The 13,548-nt window shown below is 47.1% G+C and overlaps 2 protein-coding genes across 5 annotated transcripts in view; one reads left to right on the plus strand and one right to left on the minus strand.

Annotated features, from left to right (window-relative positions):
• Lamtor1 (late endosomal/lysosomal adaptor, MAPK and MTOR activator 1) overlaps positions 1–4,874 on the plus strand; it is a 5,856-nt gene extending 982 nt beyond the window's left edge. Inside the window, exons 2-5 of the mRNA XM_021190888.1 lie at positions 2,852–2,997; positions 3,217–3,294; positions 3,608–3,734; positions 4,244–4,874. Coding sequence (XP_021046547.1) covers positions 2,852–2,997; positions 3,217–3,294; positions 3,608–3,734; positions 4,244–4,336 — 444 coding nt within the window. The 3' untranslated portion in view covers positions 4,337–4,874. The remainder of the gene's footprint in view (positions 1–2,851; positions 2,998–3,216; positions 3,295–3,607; positions 3,735–4,243) is intronic.
• A 508-nt stretch (positions 4,875–5,382) lies between these two features.
• LOC110316509 (leucine-rich repeat-containing protein 51) overlaps positions 5,383–13,548 on the minus strand; it is a 20,248-nt gene continuing 12,082 nt past the window's right edge. For all 4 annotated transcript variants that reach the window (XM_021190867.2, XM_021190860.2, XM_029535372.1 and 1 more), the window contains 3 exons: positions 8,511–8,716; positions 6,437–6,585; positions 5,383–6,210 (listed from right to left, as the gene is read on the minus strand). In XM_021190867.2, coding sequence (XP_021046526.1) covers positions 6,069–6,210; positions 6,437–6,585; positions 8,511–8,716 — 497 coding nt within the window. In that variant the 3' untranslated portion in view covers positions 5,383–6,068. The remainder of the gene's footprint in view (positions 6,211–6,436; positions 6,586–8,510; positions 8,717–13,548) is intronic.

A 13,548-nucleotide genomic window follows, 5' to 3' on the forward strand; every position in this document is an offset into this window, starting at 1 on the left:
CGCCTGCCTCTGCCTCCCAAGTGCTGGGATTAAAGGCGTGCGCCACCACCGCCCGGTTTTGTTTTTGTTTTTGAATTTCGATCTTCCCCTTGGTGTGTCTCATTCCTCTCTATACCACGGTCCCTTCCCTGCCCAGACGCTTTGGAGGAGGGGGAGACTTTTGCAAGGCTGGGTGTCAGTCCCCCTGGCCATTCCTTTTACAGCTGCCTCGAAGCCTGAGTCCTGATTTTCTCACACAGTAGGCACCGTGCCACAAAGAACAGTTTCACCTGGTCTAGCGGAGGATACAGAGACATAAGTGGTGTTGCTTTACTTGGGACATTGCTCTTTCTTTCCCCCAGTGAGCCCCACAGTTCAGGAGAAGGTGATTTGTGTGTCGTGGTGGGTGCTTCCTGACCCTCATTCATTATTTGACCTGAGTGTGACATGCCTGTGGCCATCACTTTCACTTCATTCTGTCGTGCTAAAGGCTAGAACAGCAAAAATAGGAATCCACCACCAAACAACAGAAAAGGAAGGAGGAGGCAGATATCCCTGTCTAGCAGCAGACCTGTGGAGGGAAAGCTAAACTTCCACCTTCCTCTTGACAGATTCTCATTTCTGGCTGGTTTGTTTTGTTTTTAAAAAGGTCTCCTATATCCCAGACTGGCTGCAAGACCTGCTATATAGTTGAGGATGACCTTGAATTTCTGGTTCTCCTGCTTCTCCCTGAGTGCTGGGATCTTAGGCATGTGTCACTCACTCTGTCCAGTTTTATGCAGTAGTAGAGATCAAGGCCCAGGCTTTCTGCTTGCTAGGCACATGCTGTACCCCTGGGGCCATGTCCCCGCCCCTCTTTAGGTAGGCCCTCCTCTTTTCAACACTGTCCAGTCCCTGTATTATAAGTGTAAGCATTGGCTTACACTTAGAGAGTCCCAGTAATTAGGAGGCTGAAACAGAACTGCCTCAAGTTTGTGGCCTGTCTGGCTACACAGTAAGTTCAGGGCCCATCTGTCTCAGAGAAAGAAAAAGGTACACGCAGTAGGTCTTCAGAGGCTGCCTACGAATGCTTCATTTGACTCCTAGTTACCTGTAAAATATTTAAAGGTGAGGGAAAAGTTAGGAGGATCAAAGCAATTTAGCTAATGTTAGAGGTACTCTAGTCACGGTGTTCTAGGGACAAGAACAAGACACGTGCTTTATATACTGGGACAGGCTCTGAGGTAGTGGTGGGCAGACCTTGGGTCTGCTAAAGTAAATAATGAAATTTGACTCAGGTTTATTGGCTTAGGAAGCAGACTTTGATGTAACAAACCTACCACATGTATCACTCATTCTATGGGTGTCAGGTGATGTCATTAACTCTTTCCTGGTGGGGGTGGGGATGACACAGCCCTATCCTGAAGGAATTTTGTCAGGAGCAGTGCTGGGGAAAGGACTGGCAGCAAGCCAAGGGGGACTCATTGTGACCACAGCTTCCCTTAGAGACCCTTTCACCTTTGGCAAACCGTTTATCTGTCTAGCCTGTTGATACTGAGGAAGGAGAAAGAAAGATTGTCCAGGAACCTGGAGCAGAAGACCATAGATGTTTCCTTTTGTTGTGGTGAACTGGGTCAAATGGTCCGAGGACACTGGAGCAGTGTAGTTCTGAGGAGGAAGAGCAGAGTGGAAAGGCTGAGCCTGTCTGGGGTGGGGCAGGCCAGGCAGGAGGAAGTAGCCCTGGTAGGGAGAGTTGTGAGCAGGAGCGCTGGCTCCTGTCACTGGGAAGCTGGTGGGAACTGAGCCAGCCCGGGAGGACTGCTGAGACTGGCTGGCGGCCACTGGAAGTTGATGGGTCAGCACTGGCCAGCATGCCTTTCCTTCCACACACTCTGCTCCTTCAGAAGTTGCCATGTCCCGAGCCTTGTAGGGCCCGAATAGACCTGAAGCAGGTCTGCTTATCCAGTTTGCACCTGACACAGCCAGCAGGGATCTCCACTGATGGACTTAAGGCAGTAGATTAGAACAAGGTCTGAACCAGGACAAGGAAAATCCAGTGATAGGGGATGCAGTTTTGGTTTAATTCTAAATTGGTTCTGGTGTTTGAGGTTGTCTGTGGAGGTCAGTAAGCAGGGCTGCTGAAGACTGGGGTGACTGTCGGGAGTGTAGTTTGTCTCGGAGGAAGAGCCTCACTGTTCCCTCAGGGCAGCAAATAGCAGGAGGTAGAGCCCCACCCCAGTGAGTTCCAGGCCAGTGGGGTTCTATAGGACCCTCGCAGCCTGGGGAGCATGGGGGGCTGTGCCTCATGTGCATGTGTGTACAGATCCTGGAGAGAAAGGGGAGGAGAGAGGACATTGGTGGCTGTGTCTTAGCTGTAGGCTTGGAGTTTCTGCACTAAGATAAAGCGAGGAATGGCAGCATGCAACTGGCCTGCTTTCTTGCAGTCCAGGGACTTATCTGGCTTTGCCAGGGCCTTATAATGTTGTAGGTAGACACCTTTGCTGGGAAGTACTTGACCCGAGGAACCAGGAAGGCTACCCTTGGGCTTCTGACTTGCATTGATTTCTCCTCTAGAACCTTACTTTGGTATTTTCCCACCTCCGACTTTGAGTCAGTTCCAGTGGCCTTTGTCCAGAGGCGCTGACCGTTACAGAGGCTCCAGGACTGTCAGTGTTGCTTTGGTCCCCTCTGAGTGGTTTCTAGGTTCTCTAGGTTCATCCTAGACCACCAGCTTTGGGCAGTCAGTGAGTGTTTTCTCACTTCGCATCCACCTGGACACTTGGAGTCATGTTCGTAAAAGTAGTTTCAGTATTTAAAGGTCAGAACCTTTGAAATGAAAGGAAGATTAGACTTAAGGTCCTGGGGCTGACTTTTCTCTACTGGCCCCTCCTAGGATCGGGAGGAGAGGAAGCTGCTGCTGGACCCCAGTAGCACCCCTACCAAAGCCCTCAATGGAGCTGAGCCCAACTACCACAGCCTACCTTCAGCTCGCACAGATGAGCAGGCCCTGCTCTCTTCCATCCTTGCCAAGACAGCTAGGTGAGTGTGGCAGGACCAGGCTGGGACACAGGCAGCCAAGTTTGGAACATAGAGGATGGGACAAGGTTATTAGAGAGCGATGTCGATGGGTTCTGCCCCGTTACGGTGGGCAGGCGGAGTACTAGTGTCAGAAGGCCTTGGAATTGGCACCTAGCACTGCTTCTCGTCTGTGTCCCTCTGAAGCACCTGTCATGTCTTCTCTGTCTCTCCTTTTCAAAGCAATATCATTGATGTGTCTGCTGCAGACTCCCAGGGCATGGAGCAGCATGAGTACATGGACCGGGCCAGGCAGTACAGGTAGGCACGGGCCAGCTGCCTACACGTCCTCCTCCAGCTCTGGAGTTTGCTCTCCAGTGCAGGCTCTTCACTTGGGTGGAGCCCTGAAACCTAGCTACAGATCACTTAAGTGCCGTAGGCATTCACGTTGGCCCAGCTTGCCCAGTGTGTTTGATCCAGGGTGATCAGGTCAAAGGAGTACAGTCAGAGTGAGTTTGGGATGAACTGTACCCTGTCACCATGATCCCTTGGCCTGAGGGAGTGAGGCTGGCCTGGGGAGGACAGGGCAAACTTTGGCCTAATTGTCCTTCCCTGTCTCCTCCCTCTTGGCCAGTACCCGCTTGGCTGTGCTTAGCAGCAGTCTGACCCATTGGAAGAAGCTGCCACCGCTGCCATCTCTCACCAGCCAGCCCCACCAAGTGCTGGCCAGCGAGCCTATCCCCTTCTCTGACTTGCAGCAGGTGAGCACTTCTGGCTGGTCCCCTACCCTTTCCCACATGGCTTCCCAAGGGTGGAGGGTGGGTGGGGAGCCTGGTATTGGTGCACCCAGCTTATTCCCACCTTGGTCTTGGTTTTCACAGTGTTCTTAGCCCCCCACCACCACCACCACACACATACACTGTTTATTCTCCCAGCATCTGCCCTTGCTTTTGTCCTTTTCTCTCTCACTTCCTTCCAGAGATAAGGGGCTTTGTGCATGCAAGGCAAGTGCTCTACCAGTAAGCTACAATCTTAACCTAACCTTTGAGTTTTGAGAGAAGGACTCAGTGTCATAGCCCAGGCTGGCACTGAATTGTGGCTCTCCTGATTCCACCTCCTGAGGGGTGGGTCTATAGGCAAGTGCCAGCACACCCAGCTACTTTTGGCTTTCAGTCCACCATCCCTTCTTTCCTGTACCACTCCTCCCTCTGCCTCACACTCTAAGTCTCCCTCTCATGTCTGTTCTTTCCCTCCCTGGGCTCTGTCTCAGGTCTCCAGGATAGCTGCGTATGCCTATAGTGCACTTTCTCAGATCCGCGTGGACGCGAAAGAAGAGCTGGTTGTACAGTTTGGGATCCCATGAAGAGAGGGGCCCTAGGACAGCTCTTCCCTCGTCTTCACCCCGTCTCCACCCAACCTCTTCTGGCCCCCAGCCTCACTGTGGCTTTCTACAGTACCTAACCTGCTACTAATCACGGAGAAGAATGTGGAGGGAAAGAATAAGGCTAGAGGCCGGAGCAAGTGAGGACTAAGCAAGGGAAGGGAGAACCAACCGCCATCGGCCTTCGCGCTCTGGCTAGGGTGAGGGTGGGGCCAAGAGGGCAGGGCCTGGCAGATCTTCAGTCATTGGGAAGATGGAGACACCACTGTAGGGGTGAACACCGGGAGACCTCGGAGATCCCCTTCCCCCCCTTTCTCTTGGCCTCCGATTCACTCCTGTCCCCTTCCCTGACTTGGTGCTCATAGGCACCTCACTGGGGATTATGACCAGGGTCTAGACGAGCTTGAGTCTGAATTGAGTTTGTATTTCTAGCACCCTGGGTTTTTACATGTTTGCTCTTTTTGTTTTTGTTTGTCACCCCTCGATAAAGAAAGTATATTCATTTGTGTTGCTGGTTCAACCTGCTCTGTCCTGCCCACTCTTTACTTCTGGCTGTTCAAGTCTGCAAGCAGTGCAGTGCTGCAAGCAGAGGAATCGGCAGCAGCACTAAAGAAGAAGCAGGAGACAGAAGTTCAGGGTTCCCGGGTCTTAGATGACACACTGTGGGGTAACCCCAGTAGTATAAGTATTCATTGTCCCTTCTCCATTGATAGTGACAGTCAGAGCTGTGCAGCTGTGACTATTGGGACCCCTGCCTCAGGAGGCTTACACATTGCCCCTAGTGGTGGGAAAAGACCCTACTCTACTTGTCGTTTCAAGAAATGATTTCAAGAAATGATTGTTTTCTTCCTGTTGAGACAGGGTCTCACTATGGTTGCCCTCGAACTCTACATACACCAGGCTGGCCTCGAACTCACAGAGAACTTCTTGCCTCTTTCTCCTAGAGCTGGGATTAGAGTTGTATGCAGCCACAGCCCAGCTAGGAAATGAAATTTTTTTTTTTTAAGTTTATTTATCTATGAGTACACTATCTCCACACACACCCGAAGAGTCAGACCTCATTACAGAGGGTTGTGAGCCACCATGTGGTTGCTGGGAATTGAACTCAGGACCTCTGGAAGAGCAGTCAGTGTTCTTAACCACTCAGCCATCTCACCAGCCCCCCTAGGGAATGAAATCTTGACTAGCATCACAGCCTGCGAGTAAAACTACCCTGCTCTGCTGAAGTAGATTACAGCTGACTGCTGTTCCTAGCCTGGAGGCTGAAGGCAGCTCCACACACCTTGGTATTTATGAAGATTTCTGTGAGTCATGGTGGCTTATTCCTGAAATATCAGCACTCAGGAGGCTGAAGCAACAGGATTGCTACAAGTTCAAGGCCATCTTGGACCAGAGAGTCAGAATCTCTTGGGAAAAAAAAAAAAGAGTTTAGAAATTGCTCATCTCTCTTCCCATGATATCCCATGAATACTAAAGAGTACAAAGGGGGCCCAGAGAGGACAGAAAAGTTTCCTGCATGGCAGAACCTGGCTCCTGGGTCCTAAGCCAACAAGCAGGCTTTTGCCTTCACTGTGAAGTTTTACTAGCAGTTGCTGAATGTGGAGAGCATCTTAAGGTACAGGTGACTTATAATCTGTTCAACAGCTCAAATCATTTATTGTCAAACCAAGCTCATCATCCTCAGGGCATTCGGTGTGCTGGGGTCCTGTGAATCTCAGAGTACATCCTGCTTGACCCGGACCTTCTTGGGCTTGATGTTCATGCGTTTCCAGACTTCAGCTGTGCTGCGGTCGGCCTTGGTGACTCCACTGAAGTCAAACGTGGTGATACGGGGCACGTTGCACAGCACGTACTGCCTGTGAGGAAGACTTGGGCTGGGGCCAGCCCCTCCAGCAGGGAATGGCGGGGAGCTTGACTATGTTTTGGGAGGACTGGGTTCATTCTGAGAGCAAGGGGCATGCTTAGAGGTCTGGTGCGTCCTTGGTCCACGTGTGGCAGAAGAATGGTCTTGAATTTCTTGTCTCCTCTCCCCTTCCTTGTTCCTTAGGGAAACTTATCTGGACCTTAGATCCAGGCACTTACCTGTACCCCTTTTCTTCCTCTATGGGGTTCCCATGGAGGGTCAGGCTCCGGAGACGAGGGAGGACAGCTAGCTTATTCACCTCCCCTAGGCGATGGATGCTGTTGCCATGAAGGTAGAGGACACTTAGGTTGAAGAATGTTGTTAGGACCTGTTAGGGTAGAAATCAAAAGTCAGGCTGGACAAAGACGGGATCTCAGCTCAGCATGGACTATCTGGCAGAGAAAGAAAAGTTTGGAGACCAACCTGGCCCACCTCTCCAGCCCACATAGCCATTCTATATGACTCTAATATGCTTTTGATACTTTTAAAAAATTACTGTTTTTTTAGTAGGGCATTGTGCCACATGGGACAGGTGGATACATGAGTTTGAGGCCAGCCGAGCCTACAAAGGGAATTCCAGGACAGGCAGGGCTGCAAAGAGAAACCCTGTCTTTAAAAAACAAACAAACATTTTTTTATATGATGTATGGTTATTTTGCCTACATGTATGTGTGTCTAGTGCTTGCAGAGGCCGTTGGATACCCTCTCCTCCAATGAAACTGGAATTATGGATAATTGTGAGCCATCATGTGGGTGATGGGAACTGGAAGGGCAGCAAGTGCTCTTAACTGCTTAGCCATCTTTATAGCCCTTACTTTATGTGTATCAGCGTTTGCCTCCATGTATGTTTGTGCCTACATACAAAACTGGTGCTTGTGAGTCAGAAAAGGACATCAAATGGATGGTTGTGAACCACCAGGTATGTGCTGGAACTGAATCTGGGCTCTCTGCAAGAGCAACAAATACTCAACTGCTGAGTGCTCTCTCCACCCTCACCCCCCCCCCCCAGGAGTAAATTAACCTTTTAAGTGCTTTTTAAGGAAAAAAAACCCTAAAGGAGACTGGTCAGGGAACAGCTCTCCTTCTGGAGTCTTATTTGCTCCTTAAGGCCTTTCCAACTGAGATGACCATCTGCAAGGGAGTATCGGATCAGCACATATGTTTGAAGATCCTACTTGAGTTCCTATCATTTAATATCACAGGAAGAGTCTCCAAGTCATGCCCCAAATCTCCTGCCAACAGGGATCTTGAGTAAAGATCTTTCCTTTTTCTAGAATTTTCTTTGCTTTCTTTCCTAACTTTTTTTTTTTTTTCCTTTCCTAACTTCTTTCCCTCCTCCTTTCTCATGTATTCCAGGCTAGCCTCAAGTTATGTAGCTGAGGATGATCTTAAGCTTATTTTCCTACCTCTATCTTCCAAATGTTAGAATTGGAAGCAAGCACCAACCTACTTGGCCAAACTATGTTTTAAAACTTAGATTTAAAAAGGGGCTGGAGAGATGGCTCAGTGGTTAAGAGCACTGACTGCTCTTCCAAAGGTCCTGAGTTCAATTTCCAGCAACCACATGGTGGCTCACAACCATCTATAATAAGATCTGATGCCCTCTTCTGGTGTGTCTGAAGACAGCTACAGTGTACTCACACACATAAAATAAATAAATCTTAAAAAAAAAAACAAACCAACAAACAAAAACCAGAACTTAGATTTCACAGAAAGCAACTGATGACTTTCTCAGTAGAGCCCAGCACAAGACACAGTTAAGTGCCTAATGACTAGTTTTGCTTCAGCCACTGATAGGCAAGTTGGTTCTCTTACATTTTCATTTAATCCTTATAAAACCATTATGATTATGGCATCTTATCGCTATAAATAGGCAGGCCAAAGTTTTAAGAAACTGTAGCTTGGGAGACTTGGGAGGCAGAGGCAGGTGGATTTCTGAGTTTGAGGCCAGCCTGGTCTACAGAGAGAGATCCAGGACAGCCAGGGCTACACAGACAAACCCTGTCTCAAAAAAGCCATAATAAATAAATACATAAAAGGCCAGTCTTGTCTAAATAGTGAATTCCAGACCAGCCAGAGATCCATAACGAGAAAGAAGTTATATACCTTGCTGACAGTGATTTGTGCCTACATCTATGTCTCTACAACTATGCCCTTAGAATTGCACCACACTGCCTCTGCTTCCTTGATGAGGGAGTAGAAAGGCTATGAGCTGGACACAATGGCTTCAAGCTACCAGGGCTGGGAACTCACAGGGTCAATGGTAGTCAGGTCATTGAAGGAGAGGTCAATCCAGGCCAGATTCTCTGGATGCTGTAGAAGCTGTGAAACCACTTGGTTGAAGTCTTTCAGATCATTGAGAACATTGTTGTTGAGCCACAGGGACTGGGTCAGTGACTTTCCTGACTTTGAGTGCTTCACCGGTCGTAGACCTGTCCTTGGCTCCTCGGTTACCAGATCTATAATGACAAAATAAGAATTGAGTTTGTTTGTTTGCTATTTTATTTTTATGTGCATGCCTGGTGTCTGCAGAAAGAAGAGGGTGTGAGATCCCCTAGAACTGGAGTTAAGGGTGGTTGTGAGCCATTATGTTGATACTAGGAATTGAACTTGTACTCTGTAGGTGCAACAAGTGCTCTTAACCTCCAAGCCATTTCTCCAGCCCAAGGCTTGCGGTCATCATCTCTGCTTTTCTGCCCTTGGGGGTGATAAGGAAGAGCTGAAAAGATGAACATACACATGCTAATTGAGGGCTTGGCAGGGCGTCAGCACTTGAGTCTAGTGAGACCATCCCTTTCTCAAGCTCCAAAGATCAGAGTAAGTTTAAAATAGGCCAAAGAATTTTAGGTTAGATGGTCTTCTCATGTCCTTTGCATTATTGGGGTCTGTGTATACTACCCCTGTGAGTGGAGTAGATCCTTTTCCATTTTATATAAGAACCTGAGTTGTTGGGGGCAAGCCAAGATAAGCCACAAAATGCAAAATACTATTCTAGTGTAGTTGATAGATTCACATCAGTGCTACACATCCATTGTCTTCATTAATGACAAGCTGTGGAAGGAAGTATGTACACATCCGTAAGCAATGAGAGAGAATGTGCAGGCTCTGGATAAGCAGTAGGGCAGGGATGAAGCACATGTGTCTCTTAGGAATTTCTATGGGCAGGATGGAAAAAAGCTGGCAATAAGTGTTAATGTGATAGTCCATAGTCATTTCTGCAAGTAAAAGGCCTTGGTGCACTGAGAGCACAGGGAAGAGGAGTCTGAGCTGAACTTAGTAGATGAGAAGATGTTAACCAGGAAGAGGAGGGGAAAAGGTGAGAACGTGAGTAAAGGCACAAGAAGAGATGGAGATGTGTGTCCACTGGAACCAGGCACAAGAGCACACTAGAGAAAATCAGACAGGAGCTAGTCCTTAGTCCCAAATGCTAGGCTAAGATCTAGGGTTTTGTCCTGTAGGAAATGGGAAGTTATTGGAATGTTTAAAATAGACAATTAGGGGCTGGAGAGATGGCTTAGTGGTTAAGAACACTGACTGCTCTTTCAGAGGTCCTGAGTTCAATTCCCAGCAACTACATGGTGGCTCACAACCATCTGTAATGGGATCTATTGCCCTCTTCTGGTGTGTCTGAAGACAGCTACAGTGTACTCATATACATAAATAAAATTTGAAAACAGACAATTAGCTTTTCACTTGAAAGGTGACTTAGAAGCTTCTACGTAGGGCTGGTGAGATGGCTCAGTAGGTAAGAGGACCCAACTCCTCTTCCAGAGGTCCGGAGTTCAAATCCCAGCAACCACATGGTGACTCACAACCATCCATAACAAGATCTGACTCCCTCTTCTGGAGTGTCTGAAGACAGCTACAGTGTACTTACATATAATAAATAAAAATTAAAAAAAAAAAATAGAAGCTTCTACGTAGACTGGATTTAAGAGGTACATAAAATCCAAAGATCATGTTGCCTAGCATGAAACAACACGAACACAGCAATTATGATTGAATATAGCAATTATGATTTGGCTGACTGAAGGTAAAAGTAGAAGGCTATATTAGAGTGGTACCTAGCTTTTTCTTAGGCCCTGTAGCTGATGAAGAATTTTGGGAGAATTGGGTTGGAAAAGTGATGAGTTCAGGCTTGGGTTTGGTGTTCCTGTTGTATGAAAAGGCAAGAGATGCCAAGAAGGCAGGAATGAAGGCCTAAAGCTGAGAAGACAGCCTTGCAAATGATGAGTACAGGGTATATATTGTTAGGTAGACAAGCAGTCCCTCAGAGAGGAAGAGAAAGCCATTTAAAAAGTTAATGAATAATCTGAAGAGCAGGAAGAAGATACAAGACAGAATGGTTTTATTTATTTTCAATTAAAATGTTATGTATATGGTGTTTTGCCTGCATATATGTTTGCCGTGCCTAGTAAGGCTAGAAGAGGTCATCAGATCCCTGAGAACTAGAGTTCCAGATGGTTGTCAGCCATGGGAGTGCTGAAGATCTAAACCAGGTTCTTTGGAAGAGCAGCCCTTGCTTAGCTTACTTAGCCGGTGCTAAGCCATCCCTCAAACCCCTGAGAGAATAGGTTAAAGGTGTTTGGAGAGTGTGCATTATATGGAGAGTAAGTTTTAGGAAAGACAAGGACTTAACACTAATTCTGGCAGCTCAGAAGTAGCTGGTAACTGTGTAAAGGCTTAAGGACAGAAGTCGGATTGGAGTGAAAATGAACTGGAAGTGCAAGCAGGTAGCCTGGACACCTATGCTGGAAAGTGAATGTGCAGAGAAAACACACCTCTCCCTGCTATGTTCTTCAAATGAGGTTCATAATGAGGGTGGGTGGGCTCTGCCCAAGCTGGCATTTGTGGGAGACCCAGAACCAGACTACATTTTAATTCAAGCAGTTCCATTTTCTTTACTGCCTCTAAGCCTTTAGCAAAGTCTGGGGACCTGTAGGGACAAAGCATGTTTGCAAAATCTAGCCAGCTTCCACACACACTTCCATCCGTTTTAGTTTTTCCTCAGCTGCAGGTCAGACAGCATCCACCAGGTGGCTCACTGCCTTAGTCTTGGAATGAACAGGACCCAAGGTTGAGGCCTGAGTAGGGTAGTGTATGCTGCCCATGAGTAGGGTCCAAATCATGTCTCCTTCTCACATCTTCCAAACACTTTCAAATGATTTGACTTAGATGAATAAAAATGTCAGGATAACTCCACATGTTCTGCAGAGTATCAGCACATGCTCTGCTAATGCAGAAGCCTAAGGGGATGTCTCATACAAACCCTGGTCCTAAGCTGTGAGGGAGCCACTAGACAGAGTTGTCTATAATATGAGGCAGCCTGAGCTCCTATTACCTTGGGTAGAAATGGTATCTAAAATTGCTATAGATATCTGTTCCTTCAGGCTACACCAAGGTAGCATATTATTTGAGCATGTGTTAAAAGGTTCCTAGTTCAGAGTAGGTCTGGCTGGACCACAAACATCAACAGTTAACAGAACTAGAATTGAGAGAGGGGTACTGACTGCAGGGATCCTCTTGCTAATTTCTCAAGTGTTGCCATGTAACTTTTCCCACATGCCCAGAAATCACTTTGAAGAACTTTTAGTGTCATTTATCTGTTTCCATGATGGAAAGGATTGGCAGGTATATGTGGGAAACCCTCTCAGTACTTAGTTTGTGAATGGGTTAGCAAGTACTGGTTGTGCATGGGGTAAGCCTATGTTTGGTAATGCGCCCAAAGCTGCTGCTTAACCAGGTAGCCCAAATTAGATGTCCCAAGGACCCCCCAACTCTGTCCTTCCTTTACTTCCTAAGTGTTGTTGAAGCTCCAGGAAATTAAAAGGGCTTGCATTTGATATGTCTGTCCCTCTACCCCACTTAGCAAGGAGTACAATTGCCTGGTGTATGTGTTTGCACATATATGTATATAACTGTAATATCGGGAGCTCAGTAAGTTCTGAACCACTGGTTGAGTGTGTGACATCTGCAGGTTCTATTTTGTGATGTACAGGTACCTTGGGAAGAGCTGACTAGTGTCTCCCTCCTCTGGAGGAGTTCACAAAGAGCAGAGTCAGACCTTCCCATTGAAAATTGAAAATTTCTGTGCTATAGGAGTGGTTACACTCCACCCCCATCACCTTTGTTTTCTTGCACAAAGCTATCATTGCAACTAAAACCTTTGTGAACTCTGTACTCCATCCGTCAGAAGTAATGTAGAACACAATAAAGATCACAGTAGGTGAGTCTGTGCTGGGGATGCAGGCATGAGTTGCCAGTGTGGTGAATACTAACTGAAGTACTGCCCTGAACCAAAGCCCAGGCTGGGAACACAATGAGCTAATGGGTGGCTGACTGACAGAAAGCCAAAACCAGTTCATAGTTCTAGGTTAGTGAGTTTGTACATGTGTTCTGTAAGGTCAGTAACCAAAGGCAAGGGTGGGTGGCAATACTGCCTGCTCCTTGAGCAAATGGTATTGTGAGAGCTTTGACATGTACCATGAAAGGGGTTAGCTGCCCATTTGGTAAGGCAGTGAATCGTACACTGAGATTACATGTGGGCAGAGCTGGAATGGCAGCGAGTGTTGGTGGTGATGGAATAAATTTGGTATGTATAGAATGATTGAAGAAATTTGTCAAAAATTTTAACTGGAAATATGCCAGTCTGTTGCTAAAAAAAAAATCTCTTGGGTTTTACCAACGAGCAGAACAGGTTTATGTTACTAGATAAGAGATAGGGTTCTGCCAGCATGGTGGAGCATGGCAACAGGCTGTTTTTTCTTAGTAGTTTCTTCTTTTCAAGATAAAAACAGAAGACTAAGAATTTGATTGAGTGATTTCTCAGTATTCTTCATGAACTTCTGGCTACCGCCTGGCTTTTTCTGAAGATGGGTCAACTACTGTAAGAGACCCCTGGCTCCTTCTGTATTTGCTACTTTAAAAACCTGGGGTGTGTGTGGGAGGGGAGACTCAGTGGCTAAGAGCACTTGTTACTCTTGCAGTAAACCAGAGTTTGATTTCAGTACCCACATGGTGGCTCTCAATCAATTCTGCCAAACTATTTCTGAGGAAGCTGAAGCCCTCTTCTGACTTCCATGGACACTAGGCATGCATATGATACATATACACATACATTCAGGTAAAACATTCGTACATATAAATCTAAAATAAATTTAAAAAGAAAATTTTGCTGGGCAGTGGTGGTGCATGCCTTTAATCCTAGCACTTGAGAAGCAGCGGCAGGCAGATTTCTGAGTTTGAGTTCGAGGCCAGCCTGGTCTACAGAGTGAGTTCCAGGACAGCCAGG

Source organism: Mus pahari, chromosome 1 (assembly GCF_900095145.1).
Source record: "Mus pahari chromosome 1, PAHARI_EIJ_v1.1, whole genome shotgun sequence".
NCBI classification, from domain to species: domain Eukaryota; kingdom Metazoa; phylum Chordata; class Mammalia; order Rodentia; family Muridae; genus Mus; species Mus pahari.